This window comes from Dama dama, chromosome 13 (genome assembly GCF_033118175.1).
Source record: "Dama dama isolate Ldn47 chromosome 13, ASM3311817v1, whole genome shotgun sequence".
Taxonomy (NCBI): Eukaryota; Metazoa; Chordata; class Mammalia; order Artiodactyla; family Cervidae; genus Dama; species Dama dama.
Genome location: NC_083693.1, coordinates 30,743,159 through 30,755,421, shown reverse-complemented (window position 1 = coordinate 30,755,421; position 12,263 = coordinate 30,743,159). Strand labels below are relative to the sequence as shown.

Here is a 12,263-nt window from a genome sequence, read left to right as displayed (position 1 = left end):
CCCCCTCACACGCTTGTTTTCTTTTACCGTCCAGGATTTTTCAAACATTCTTTCACTTACTGAGTTGTCAACTACAGGTTATTTTTCTCTGTATATATTTGCATTTTTTATGATTAGAATCTCGTTTTTAATGACACTGTTTGCACTTGAATGTTTTTAGTGTTTGCAACACCTCCAATTTAGTTCTATCTGCTGATGATTTAGTGTCTAGTGAGCCAGTTTCTGCCTTAGAATCTAAGTAGGTATTAGCATGTAGGAGCTGAAGCTATTTTTCTTCTTTCTAGTTAAACTGTTAACTCAAACTCATTTGAGTTAGTTTTAAGATAGTCTTTGTCAACTGTAAAATTCTATTAATTTTAAGATTACTAGAAGCCCCATGGTTCTTTAGTATCATAATTATTATTTTTTAATTTATTTCATTTGTATGTGTATGTGCTTAGCTGCTCAGTCATGTCCAACTCTTTGCGACCCCATGAATGGCAGCCTGCCAAGCTCCTCTGTCCTTGGGGATCCTCCAGGCAAGGATGCTAGAGTGGATTGCCATGCCCTCCTCCAGGGGATCTTCCCAACCAAGGTCTCCCGCATTGCAGGCGGATTCTTTACCATCTGAGCCACCAGGGAAGCCTGGTTCTTTAGTATTATTAAACTAATAATTGTCTAATCAAGTAATATGATGTTTATATAGACCCTGGCTTGTAAAAGTAGTATATGTTTGTTGGAGAGAAAACTTAAAACCGTATAGATAGCTGCTGTTCACACCTTGGTCTATCATTTTAGACCTTGCTTAGTATTTTTCTTTTTCAATTTTTCTTTTAATATGAGGATTTCTAGCATTCACAAAAGTAGACAAAACAGTATAATGAACTTCCATGTATCAATCATCTAGTTCCAATAAGCTATAATTAGCAGCAGTTCAGTCAGTTCTGTCACTCAGTCATGTCCGACTCTTTGCGACCCCATGAACTGCAGCACACCAGCCCTCCCTGTCCATCACCAACTCCCAGAGTTTACTCAAACTCAAGTTCATCGAGTCAGTGATGCCATCCAGCCATCTCATCCTCTGTCGTCCCCTTCTCCTCCTGCCCCCGATCCCTCCCAGCATCAGGGTTTTTTCCAGTGAGTCAGCTCTTCGCATCAGGTGGCCAAAGTATTGGAGTTTCAGTTTCGGCCTCAGTCCTTCACTGGACACCCAGGACTGATCTGCTTTAGGATGGACTGGTTGGATCTCCTTGCAGTCCAAGGGACTCTCAAGAGTCTTCTCCAACACCACAGTTCAAAAGCATCAATTTTTCAGTGCACAGCTTTCTTCACAGTCCAACTCTCACATCCATACATGACCACTGGAAAAACCATAGCCTTGACTAGACAGACCTTTGTTGGCAGAGTAATGTCTCTGCTTTTTAATATGCTATCTAGGTTGGTCATAACTTTCCTTCCAAGGAGTAAGTGTCTTTTAATTTCATGGCTGCAGTCACCACATGCAGTGATTTTGGAGCCCAAAAAAATAAAGTCTGACACTGTTTCCACTGTTTCCCCATCTATTTCCCATGAAGTGATGGGACCAGCTGCCATGATCTTAGTTTTCTGAATGTTGAGCTTTAAGCCAACTTTTTCACTCTCCTCTTACACTTTCATCAAGAGGCTTTTTAGTTCCTCTTCACTTTCTGCCATAAGGGTGGTGCCATCTGCATATCTGAGGTTATTGATATTTCTCTTAGCAATTTTGATTCCAGCTTGTGCTTCTTCCAGTCCAGTGTTTTTCATGATGTACTCTGCATATAAGTTAAATTAGCAGGGTGACAATATACAGCCTTGACGTACTTGTTTTCTTATTTCAAACCAGTCTGTTGTTCCATGTCCAGTTCTAACTGTTGCTTCCTGACCTGCATATAGGTTTCTCAAGAGGCGGGTCAGGTGGTCTGGTATTCCCATCTCTTTCAGAATTTTCCACAGTTTACTGTGATCCACATAGTCAGAGGCTTTGGCATAGTCAATAAAGCAGAAATAGATGTTTTTCTGGAACTCTTCTTGCTTTTTCGATGATCCAGCGGATGTTGGCAATTTGATCTCTGGTTCCTCTGCCTTTTCTAAAACCAGCTTGAACATCTGGAAGTTCACAGTTCACGTATTGCTGAATCCTGGCTTGGAGAATTTTGAGCATTACTTTACTAGTGTGTGAGATGAGTGCAATTGTGTGGTAGTTTGAGCATTCTTTGGGATTGCCTTTCTTTGGGATTTGAATGAAAACTGACCTTTTCCAGTCCTGTGGCCACTGCTGAGTTTTCCAAATTTGCTGGCATATTGAGTGCAGCACTTTCACAGCATCATCTTTCAGGATTTGAAATAGCTCATCTGGAATTTCATCACCTCCACTAGCTTTGTTCGTAGTGATGCTTTCTAAGGCCCACTTAACTTCACATTCCAGGATGCCTGGCTCTAGGTGAGTGATCACACCGTCGTGATTATCTGGGTCATGAAGATCTTTTTTGTATAGTTCTGTGTTTTCTTGCTACCTCTTCTTAATATCTTCTTCTTCTGTTAGGTCCATACCAGTGCGTTCTCTTGGCAAAACTCTATTAGCCTTTGCCCTGCTTCATTCCATACTCCAAGGCCAAATTTGCCTTTTACTCCAGATATTTCTTGACTACCTACTTTTGCACTCCAGTCCACTATAATGAAAAGGACATCTTTTTTGGGTGTTAGTTCTAAAAGGTCTTGTAGGTCTTCATAGAACCATTCAACTTCAGCTTCTTCAGCATTACTGGTTGGGGCATAGAATTACCGTGATATTGAATGGTTTGCCTTGGAAATGAACAGAGATCATTCTGTCATTTTTGAGATTGCATCCAAGTACTGCATTTCGGACTCTTTTTGACCATGATGGCTACTCCATTTCTTCTAAGGGATTCCTGCCCACAATAGTAGATATAATGGTCATCTGAGTTAAATTCACCCATTCCAGTCCATTTTAGTTCAGTGATTCCTAGAATGTCGACATTCACTCTTGCCAGCTCCTGTTTGACCACTTCCAATTTGCCTTGATTCATGGACTTAATATTCCAGGTTCCTATGCAATATTGCTGTTTACAGCATCAGACCTTGCTTCTATCACCAGTCACATCCATGACTGGGTGTTGTTTTTGCTTTGGCTCCATCCCTTCATTCTTTCTGGAGTTATTTCTCCACTGATCTCCAGTAGCATATTGGGCACCTACTGACCTGGGGAGTTCCTCTTTCAGTATCCTATCATTTTGCCTTTTCATACTGTTCATGGGGTTCTCAAGGCAAGAATACGGAAGTGGTTTGCCATTCCCTTCTCTAGTGGACCACATTCTGTCAGACCTCTCCACCATGACCCGTCCGTCTTGGGTGGCCCCACACGGCATGGCTTAGTTTCACTGAGTTAGACAAGGCTGTGGTCCTGTGATCAGATTGGCTAGTTTTCTGTGGTTATGGTTTCAGTGTGTCTGCCCTCTGATGCCCTCTCGCAACACCTACCATCTTGCTTGGTTTTCTCTTAACTGGACGCGGGGCATCTCTTCACGGCTGCCCCTCCTGACCTTGAATGTGGGTATCTCTTCACGGCTGCTCCAGTGTTTTCCTTTGCTCTTGGTATTTCCAGAAAGTTGGTGGTTTGTGTTTGTTTTATAATTAGCATGCTTACATCTAAAAAAATGAACAAACGTTTCTTTGTATTATTAAGTTTCCAATCTTTGTTCACATTTCCAATTGTGTCTTAACTTTTATCAGCAATTTGTTTCAATCCAGATTTAAAGGACGTCCTCAGTTGCATTTGGTTAATATAGCTTTATGTCTTTTATTTGATCTGTAAATTCCTTCTCTAACTTTCTTTGTTTCTTGCGATTTATTGGTTAAAGAAACTGGGTCATTCTGCAGTTTCCCATTGTCTTCACTTCGCAGATTATATCCTGTAGAATAGTTTAGTGTTTTCCTTTGCTCTTGGTATTTCCAGAAAGTGGGTGGTTTGTGTTTGTTTTATTATAAAAATAAAAATATAAAAAATTATTCTGTACATGCTATTTTGTAATATTTTTTACCTTAATAAAATTTGTATGCTCTTCTAATGTCATTAAATGTTTTTCTATATCATTATCCTTAATGCTTGTATGGATTTCAACTCCTGTTAGCCTTTTAGCTTGTTTTCAGTTTTTTCCTGTTATAAACAACACAGCTGTGAACATCTTTTGGCTAAATAATTATTTTTATATTGGGAATGATGATAAAATACCACAGTTCCATAGGAATTTTCAGTTATCATGAGCAAATTTTGTACTTTGAAATGGCATGAAGGTATTCGATGACTTGGATTTCCCCTACTCTTTTAAGGCAAAATGGACATATCAAGTTTTTAACCAAAGGAGATAATAATGCGGTTGATGACCGAGGCCTCTATAAACAAGGACAACATTGGTTAGAGAAAAAAGATGTTGTGGGGAGAGCAAGGGGGTAAGTATAGAGGGGAGATTTATGACACATTGGCCATCTCGTTTGTATTGGCTGATCATACACAATTGAATGTAGTGGTGGTCCTGTTTTGGTCAAATTCATCTTGTATCTTTTGAAAACGTACGCTTCTTAAAACACATCTGTAACTTCAGGTTTATTGCTCCAGAGGGGAGAATGTGGACTGATGAAAAAGAACAGAATATTAGTGATGAGGATGAATTAGAGTGACAGTTTTAAAAATTCATTTGTTTAATTCATTTATGAAATGTTTTAGTGCACCTCCCATGTACTCTGATGTCTGTTCTGTGCTAGGCTCTGGGGATCCAGAGTGATATTAATCCTCCTTGTTAAAACTCATGTTTCGTAAGTATTTACTGAGTCAGCAACTGAAAGTGTTCATCTAGATTAATTTCATCCCGATAATGTATTCCATACTGTTTTATTTCTAGTTGTGAAATTACTGAGGTCAAATGAAATTTTAAAGTTATATTAAGCCTGTTTATTTCAGATTTTATCAGGAGAACAGATGAGTGGAGGACAGGAATTGTAAGTTATCGGTATGAGGAAATATGGAATTATTACCACCTTCATGTTATTAATAGTATTAACAATAACTCACATTTACTAGGGCTTACTATGTGCCAGAGACTCATCCTAAGTGCTTTCTTGACACAAATTACCTCATTTTAACCTCAGAACAACCCTAATATTTCCATTCTACAGATGAGGAAACACGGACGTTGTGAGGTTGCTTATCTAAGATCACACTGATACTAAAAATGGCTGGCTGACTCCAGAACCCACTGTTTTAACCATCACCCCCAAATTGCTGGTATAACACTTGAGATGGGCAGCACTTGTTCTCACTATTTAGATGCCTGTGGTACTCCCCTCCACTGTCAGGACACCTGCTCCTAACCTAGAACAGACGCGGTGGATTCAGTGGTCCCATGAGCCAACAGTGGGACCGATGAACCGTGTTCCCGTAAAGAAATAAGTTCAAGTTGTTAAGTAAAAGTTACAGTGTAAGAGATGTTCAGTTTGGGGCTAAAGACAGTGGGTCAGAAAAAGCACCAAGGTGTTTTGTCTTCAGCAGAGCTGGATTTTGTGTATGCCTCAAGTTCAAGGGAACTTGATTTCCTAGGATGGAGCCAAACATACTTTTGTAATTCAAATTAGATACATCAGGGCTTCAGAGAAGGCACAGTCCCCATTTCCCTCTGTTCCCAAGGTGCTGGTAGTATCAACTTCTTTGAGTCTTTTTGTTTTTCCTTTAATTGCAAATGTTCAAATTCTTGTAGAAACACAAGGAAATAACAGACATCAAAAAGCAAAATCCCTTCTCTCCTTTTCACTCCCTCCATAAATATTTAACTTTTTGGTTCATGTTCTTTTAATCTTTTATGTATAAAGATGCAGATCTTAATATGTAAGTGTGTATACAGACATAAACACATTTTGTGTATGGGGAAAGAATGGTCACACTGCTTATAACCTCTTTTTTATCCCCCAATATTACTAGTAGTATCCACAGATCAAAAGACTTATTTCCATATCATCATTTTAATATCATCAAAGTTGTATGCTACTCCACTATGTGGAAAGACCACATTTTTATTTAGCCAACCTCCTATGTGTTGGATGCCTTCAATTGTTGTCTTTTTTTAAAATTGTGAACAATGTTAATGAGGAACATCCCTGTTACATGTCTCATTGGCTCTGCCCAGTGCTTTTTTCACAGTAAATTTTTAGAAGTGGAGTGACCTGGTGAAACAGCGTATTTTAAGGCTTTTGGCAAGTTTTGCTGTACAGTTTTATTTATACTCCTACTGGTATGACAGTGTCCCTTTATCTAGATCTTGATTGTGAGGTGTTTCATGCTACTCTGTCTGCTCACTTTGGCCCCATTTGGGGTAAAAAATGCATCATCCCATGAAAAGGGGGAGAAACCAGGCTTTCTTTTTCTCAAGTAGCTTGTCATTCTGAAGATTTTTTTTTTTTTTTAATCCTTAACTGTATACAGTGTCATTTCTAAAGTCCCAACGTTGAAAGTTATAGACCTTTTTCTTGCTTTTAATACAAAAAATGTTATGGTCTGGAACTCTCTGAATTAAGTAACCTTCCCTGAAGTGTAAGCACCTGGGATGTGAGAGGCAGTAGCACAGCCTTAAGTGAACAAATTCACTTTCTGTCGATCCAGTCACCACTTAACCCTGACACATAATGGGGCACATCACCTCCTTTTGTGGAAATTGTGTTTATAAAACACTAAACTACATTTCAGAGTCAGACTGTACCCAAACCTTGGAATTATTATTTTTTTTCTCAAACAGCTGCACACTGAAGCCTAAGGCACTAAATAAAAACAAGTTTAAAACATTTTTTATTGAGCTATAATTCACATATATTGGGATATAAAATTTATCATTTTAAAGTGTACAGTACAGTGGGTCTTATTATATTCAGAAAGTCGTAAAACCGTCACCACTATTTAATTCCAGAACATTTCCACACCCCGAAAAGAAAACTGGGTATTCATTTGCAGTCACTCCTTGTCCCCTTTTCCTTGCAGCCCCTGGCAACCACTCATCTACTTTCTGTCTCTATGGATTGCCTGTTCTGGACATGCTGTATAAACAGAATCTTATAATATATGTTTGTTTGTTTTTAAATATGTGGTCTTTTATGTCTGGCTTCTTCTACCTAGCATAACGTTTTCAAGGTTCATTCATGTTGAAGCATGTAATAAAACAATTTTAGAAAGTGAAACTAATACTGAACCTACTAAGAATAGGGGTGATTCTTTCTAACTTAAGATAGTTGAAAAACACAAGAGAAGCTGTTAGTCTCAGAAGGGTAGAAAGCAACAGGAGGAAAGGAGAAAGCCTGGCAGAATATCAGGAAATAGAAAAATATTGACAATGGTAAAGAGAATAAAAATAAAGGAAGGAACAGAGTAAGTGAGGTTTATAAACCAGAGTAATCAGAGTTTTAAGCCAGAGTAATCAGGTTTATAGAGGAGGCTTTCAAAATGTACTTTTTACTTAACTTGAAACAGATCATTCTGGGATAGAAATAGTGATCCTTCTTAAGTCAGCTTCTAGGGTCCAGACTTCCCAGGCATAGACCTCTCTTGACATCTGACAGATTATTTTCACCCAAAACATCAGCAGATGGTTCTTCTTTCTTCCTCCTGAGGCTCCTTTCACAGCAGCACCTTTGATACCGAGAACTCCCGGGAATACGTATTTACCCTATACTCTGCCTTCTAGATGTTAACTTGCCACACTGTCTGGTGTTCAAGTTGGCTTTGTGAATGGCATTTTTTTTTTAACTTATTTTAAACTTTCGCTTATTATCAACTCTGCTTCAGCAGAGTTTATCTGAGTTCAGTAGGAAAAAAGTGCACATGATTTGAATTTAAGATGACTGATGATAGCAGCTCTTGTCTGTCCATGGAGGGAATCAGTGGTACAAATAACGAAATTTTCATTTGACTTTGGACTGCCTATCATATTCTGGCAACCTTATATTTTACTTCTGTTACTCTTAAAGATCAGGTTGCTTCTATTTCACTTATGGTAAGCAAGGTAAAACCACCTTTAGGGGAAAAAAATATTTCCACGGATAACCTGTATGCAGACTGTGTAATCATTGGTTCTTTGAGCATAGATATCATTGCATGGAGGTGACATTGGAAGCCTCTATCCCTGAGAATGGCTGCTGATTGCTCATCAGGCCAGAATTGGCAGCCTGATCATTGTTTTCATGGAAGTCACAGATGCTTTTATAACTTTTAATCTGCATTTTACTGAAAGGCATTTGCCTTTATATTCTTAAATTAGATGATTTTCTTTCTGAAAGACTGGAAACTGTTGCTTATTTCAGATGTTATAAATGAGACAAAAGAAATAGAATTGTTGCATTAAAAGGAAAAAAATATATGTATTAAAAATATAGAAAACCTTTATCTACCCTCCTAGAGCTTTAGCAAGGCCATTCTGTAGTGACTGTTCAGTTCTTAGAGGTCCCAGGGGTCGAAACTAAATCATGGTCCTTAAAAGAGGAAGTTACTGTCACTACACACCTGTTCCATACATCTCAGTGGCTAAAGCTGTGCTTCTTGTACTTAAATGTGCAGAAGTGTCATTTGGGCCTGACCATCCGGAGGTACGCTGACTCAGTAAACCTGGGAAGATAGAGCATCATAACAAGCTGTTCAAGTGATTCTCACAACAGAGGTGTAGGTTTTAAGAAACATCAACTTACAGGAATGGGAGTCTGGGGAGGACGAGAGATGGGTCTGGATAGTACTGCCAGAAGGGAGAAGGGTAGGATGGGGGTGGGGACAGGAAACAGGAAGTAAGAGGAGTTCTCAAAAGGAAGTAAAATGCACCCCAGACAAAACTTCTGTTTTTCAAGACTGCCTGAGCCTTTGATGGTGGAGGTGTTATATAGGAGGTCATTTATGTTTGTGCACCTTTGGTGTGTGCAACAGTTGTGAGTGCCCTGAATAAAAATGTCTGAGATACTTTGAAATAGGCGAAGATCAGCCTCCCTTCTCTAGGATGGTATCACCCAATCCACTCTGGAATCCAACAGGAGCAGAGGAAGAAAAAGAAAGTTGTACATTTCTAACAGCTGTTTCCTCCCACATCTCTCTCTCCCCTGAATTTTTATGCTGAGGAGTCTTTTGTTTTGAGGGGAGAATTGAAGTCCTGGGAGGAAATGAGATTCCCCAGGGAAAGAGAAAAGACGAGGCCAGGACATCCCAACCTTCAGTCTGTCAGTCTTTGCTGGAAGCCTACTGTGTGCCGTGTATATAACATGTTTGGCCTTGAAGATACAGTGGGGAGCAGATTGCCACTGGTTTTGCCCCTGGAGAGCTTAGAGTCTAGTAGGGAAGACAGATACTGTCCAGCTAGTTAGGCAGCTAATTCTGTAATTAAACTCATGATGAAGATTTCTGAGAAAATATATGAGGTGCTATGAGATTATTTAATATGTGGTTTTTACCTAGTTTGAGGGCACAAACTTTAGGGATGACAGGAAAGCAAGAACTAGTGAAAAATAAAAAAACAGGTGTTGCAGCCAAGAGGTAGTAGGTGGAGGTGGAGGAAGAGACTGGTGTGTTAATGGAACCCAAGGAGAAAGGTTTCATGGGCAGGTTTCAGGTCATCAAAAGTCAAATGCTGGAGAGATGAAAAGGAAGACGGAAGCTGAGATGAATCTTCTGCAGGCAGTGAAAGTGAAAGTTGCTTCAGTCATGTCCTACTCTTTGCGACCGCATGGACTATACAGTCCATGGAATTCTCCAGGCCAGAATACTGGAGTGAGTAGTTGTATTCTTTCCTTCATCCGGGGATCGAACCCAGGTCTCCTGCATTGCAGGCAGATTCTTTACCAACTGAGCTACCAGGGGTTTAGACTATTCCAAAAGAAGTTTCCGGATGAAGAGAGCCCAAGTCAGATTACAAATGGTTATAAAAGGAGAGAGTGGTGAAATCTTAAGTACTATAATAGAGCTGTTACACTCACTTTTGGGACACTTAACATGAAGTACCTTGTAAAGTTCTGGCTGTGTTTGCCTGATCCCCCCAGCTAGACTGACAGCTTTCCCAAGGTTATAACAACAAGCCCAGCCCCTGACACTGAATAAGCATGTGGCATTAGGATCACCAACTAGAGGTCAGATACCTCAGATCTGGTACTGGTTCTGCCATGTACCTTGGGCATGAGCAACTGTTTCCTCATCTATAAAATGGTGATATCGCTAACTTCCCTATCACATGGGCTGTTGAAAGAGTCTAATAGAACAGTATATACAAGTGGACTTTGTCAGCCGAAAATTAGTATTCAATGGAAGATAGAACTGAGAATGTTCCGTAAATGATAATAGCTACTTAGAAAGTTCTGTGATGCTCAATCTCTTGTTTGTTTGTTTGTTTAGATTTGTTCCTTATATTGGGATTGTGACGATCCTCATGAATGACTATCCTAAATTTAAGGTAAGATCTGATACTTTGTGTTTCATGAGTTTTGGAAACTATTAAATGGATTACAGTTAAAAGATGAAAGGCCAGTTGGATGATTTAGTGATTTATCATGGTCCCAGAGGCCAGTTAATTAACTGAGGCTTTGTGAACTTTTCCAAGCTTCTCTGACTTGTGCTTCTGTGTTTATTTTCTAGTACGCTGTGCTCTTTTTGCTGGGTTTATTTGTGCTGGTCCATCGTGAGTAAGAAGTCTGCCTTGCTGTTCCTGGAAGATGCTGTACTTTTTGTTACTGAATGTTTGGAGTAGATGCCGATCTGTGGTTGGTGGAATGGAGAACATATGTCGGCGCTTCTTGGTAGCACTCGTTTGCATTAGTTTATGTTTCCACGCCAGAGCACGTGTGGGCGGGTGTGTGTGCACCACCACGTGCACTCGAGGGGACTTTGAGTCACAGATTTTCATATGTTGTCACTGTCACACTTCGCATTTTTGTACATCAGTGAATTTTTTATATTAAAAGGTTGAGCCAAAGCCCCCAGTGTTTGTATTTTGAAGCCAAGCTTCACTTCTAAAGTGCCTACAGAATTCTGTAAATGAAAATACAGCTCTGCCCGAGTTTGAAACTGCCATTCCCCCTTCTAATGGGAATGGTGTATACTGAGGTGGTCATAGTCTTAACTTTTCAAAATTTTAAATAAAAGACTTTGCATATTGAAACCCCTTATCCCTGACTTGTGTTTGTCGGGAAAGCGTTTGAAATTTGCTTTCCTGTGCTGGTTCCTAGCGCCCCTTGGGGAGGTAAAGGCTTTGATGGGAACAGTTCTTCAGCCAAGAAGTTTGTCCTAATGCTGACAATTGGTTTTTGTCTGCTTGTTTTTGTTTTTGTGAAGCAGAAGTAGAATCTCTTAGTCATAAAATTGACTCTTCAGGAGGGTGTGGCTCAGATGTGTGTTAGCCCCACTGGTTGCTGAGAGGTTCAGTAACTCTCACTTTCCTGTAGACTTGAAACCTTTTCTGCACTTGAGACCTTCTCAACCCTTTCTACAGGGTGGCAGTGAGTTTTAGCATCTCGGGGAGGCATGAGGAAGGTGCTGGAGGGCAAGTATGCTACTTGTTTTCTTTAGACCCTTAACTTGCCTGAATCTGTTCTCCTAAGTGCCTGGCTTTGCTTTTCTCTAATGCAGACTTACAGAAGGCAAGGTTTAAGGTGATGAAGGCAAAGCCCAGTTGCTTTCTTTTTTTTAATACTGAGACAGTAAAGGAAATAAGGAGTATGTGGTAACTGGTGTGTTTTAAGCACAAAAGACTCTTAATCCTTTCTGTTCTCTCTGTATTAGTGTGAAATCTCAATACTTGGCAAAATAGTGGGCTAAATGAATGGTTTTTATGATTCGTTCAACTGAGGTGGAAATCAGCCCATACTTTAATGGAATGAGAACAGGGACATTAATCTTCTGAAACCCTCCCCTGTAGAGATCAGCCATCCTAAATCCATTCTCTAGGCTTTAGCTTTCAAACTTTGCATACGGACTCTTAAAGATATCAACAGAGTATGAAACTTGGCAAATTACTGCTAACAAGAGCTTCTTTGAACCTGTCTTTGAGGCTTACATAGTGTTTCTATTTTCTCATGAGCCAAGGAGAGTGCTGAAATGTCCCCCCACCCCCACCCCACCTCCATGTGTGGTAGAAAATTGCTGCTTACTCCCTTTTTCCTTCCTGACAACCTAAAGATGGCAGGGTTAACTGCGGAGCCAGTAGTAACTGGCTGTTTTTGTACCAACCTTTCTGAGACTTCTC

The 12,263-nt window shown here is 39.8% G+C and overlaps 1 protein-coding gene across 5 annotated transcripts in view; it reads left to right on the top strand.

Annotated features, from left to right (window-relative positions):
- The window catches only part of SEC11A (SEC11 homolog A, signal peptidase complex subunit), a 34,253-nt gene extending 23,073 nt beyond the window's left edge, over nucleotides 1–11,180 (top strand). For 3 of the 5 annotated variants that reach the window (XM_061158773.1, XM_061158776.1, XM_061158772.1), the window contains 3 exons: nucleotides 4,348–4,467; nucleotides 10,418–10,475; nucleotides 10,658–11,180. In XM_061158773.1, the coding sequence (XP_061014756.1) occupies nucleotides 4,348–4,467; nucleotides 10,418–10,475; nucleotides 10,658–10,708 (229 nt within the window). In that variant the 3' untranslated portion in view covers nucleotides 10,709–11,180. Of the gene's footprint in view, nucleotides 1–4,347; nucleotides 4,468–4,975; nucleotides 5,013–10,417; nucleotides 10,476–10,657 lie in introns of those variants that run through there. The other 2 variants (XM_061158775.1, XM_061158774.1) reach the window with 2 other exon arrangements.
- The last annotated feature ends 1,083 nt before the right edge of the window (nucleotides 11,181–12,263 follow it).